At 44.4% G+C, this 1,984-nt stretch overlaps 1 protein-coding gene across 1 annotated transcript; it reads left to right on the forward strand.

The window, feature by feature from the left end:
* Positions 1-574: 574 nt before the first annotated feature.
* On the forward strand, positions 575-1,655 carry LOC122077980 (zinc-finger homeodomain protein 9-like; the record flags this gene model as incomplete). The annotated part of the gene is made up of 1 exon (XM_042643861.1): positions 575-1,655. A coding segment is annotated over one exon (714 nt), but the record flags the coding sequence as incomplete, so codon positions are not given.
* Between the last annotated feature and the right edge of the window lie 329 nt (positions 1,656-1,984).

Consider the following 1,984-nt stretch of genomic DNA (forward strand, 5'->3'; position numbering starts at 1 on the left):
AATATCTCCATAGAGATCACTTACCAATAATATTGGATTCTTTCTGCTTACTCCATCTTTAGTCAACACCACTAAATCGGTTTTGGAAACAAATCTTTGACTATGCTAGCTCACCTAATAAGAAATCTTACACGTAACCATAAGGTCCATAACCCATATGTTTATTACAGACACAACTATAAAAACAACTGCATTTCAGCCTTCTTCATCTTTCTAAAACTGGTAATCACTAACCAGAGTGAGAGTGGAGGATAGTAGAGAGAAGTTTCAAACAGACTATTAGAACTAGGGTTAAGGACACTTCGTCATTGTTGTTTTTCTCTATCCCCTTCATCCACAAAAACTCTGATTTATCTCATCTCTCATTACTCATCACATCCACTCTCTCTCTCTCTCTCTCTTCTCTGTGTTTCTGTGCCACCCAAAATCCCTTCTGAGTTCTTCCATGGACATGGAAATATGGAATGAACTCTTAATCTCTCAGCTTCCTGCCCAACCCCAAAACCCTTAATCTTTCCAGTTTCCATTCCCTTAAACCCTGACCCTAAATGTTTCATTTCAGCCATGAACTTAAACCCCAAACCCCAACCCCAACCCCACCACCACCGCCAAAGCACAGGAGGCAGAATCAGACACACCACCACTTCCTCAACCTCAAGCTCAACCTCCACCGATCCTACTATCCAAGCCCGCAGCCGACTACCATACTCCCAAGTCATTATCCTTCACCAACGGCGCACTCAAGCGCCACCACCACCCTCGTCCAATCAGCCCGGTGGTGCCTGTGCCGGTGCCGGTGCCGGTGCCGGTGCCGGTTGTTTACAGAGAATGTCAGAAGAATCACGCCGTAAGCTTAGGTGGCCACGCCTTGGATGGCTGTGGAGAGTTCATGCCATCTTCCTCCGCCACACCAACCGACCCTACTTCTCTCAAATGCGACGCTTGTGGTTGCCACCGCAACTTCCACCGCCGTGAGCCCGAAGAAGCCTCCTTTTCCCTGGATCTTCACCATCACCACTACCACCCACAGCCACCCTCTTCTATCGCCGCTCGTGGGCGGAGCCCCAATTCACTTTCATCCTCCCCACCACCGCTCTCATCTTCGTATTACCCATCTGCACCTCACATGTTGCTTGCTTTGAGTACCAGATTGTCAGGTTCATCAGATAACCATCAAGTAATTACAGCTACAACAATGACGACCGCAACCACGGCGAGCCCAAATGGACGGAAGTGTTGTCAATGGCTTTGCACATGCCCTCTCTACTGGTGGTGGTGGAGGAGATGAGGTGGAGGACTACGACGTCGACTGTGTCGATTGAGTGGGGTTGTTGGGATAAAGTGTTTAATTGAGGAGGTGAGGCCCTGATCCAGAGCTCAATTATTCCCATCCATATCTCTCATGTTGTTAGCTTTGTTTTCTACTACTCTTTTAATGGTCCACATGGGGAGCCCACAACATCAAGTGTCTCTGCAACTTTGAAAATAAGTAGGTTTTGGTTCTTTGTTGTCCAAACTCTTAAAATCCACTCGCCATGTGGTGGGTCCTACACTCAGATCTGGGAGGTAGGATATTAGGATGTACGTTCTTAAGCAATACCACTCCAACTTCCACCGCCAAGCCAAGAAGAAAAAAATATTACAAATAATTGAAATAAAAGCCACAGTCTTTCTATTTTTACGATAACACCCTTTTTGTATGATGATTCTATTGAAATGTTGGAATTTATAGATGTTTAGATCGAATTAAGTTGAAATTTTATTGGTTTGATTTTAGGTTAGTGTTTTATAAATCTCAAAAACAAAGGTTCGAATTTACCGTTGGCACTTAGAGGTATAATTTCAAGTTTTTTTTTTTTCTTTTTTAAAGGTTAATTCATGTTTTTGGTGTCTTCTTATACTTGAGGGGAGAGAGAGAGAGAGAGAGAGAGAGAGAGAGTCTTTCTACCGACACCATGTTCAAAATGCTCTTGCCAATATACCA

This window comes from Macadamia integrifolia, chromosome 5 (assembly GCF_013358625.1).
Source record: "Macadamia integrifolia cultivar HAES 741 chromosome 5, SCU_Mint_v3, whole genome shotgun sequence".
NCBI lineage: Eukaryota > Viridiplantae > Streptophyta > Magnoliopsida > Proteales > Proteaceae > Macadamia > Macadamia integrifolia.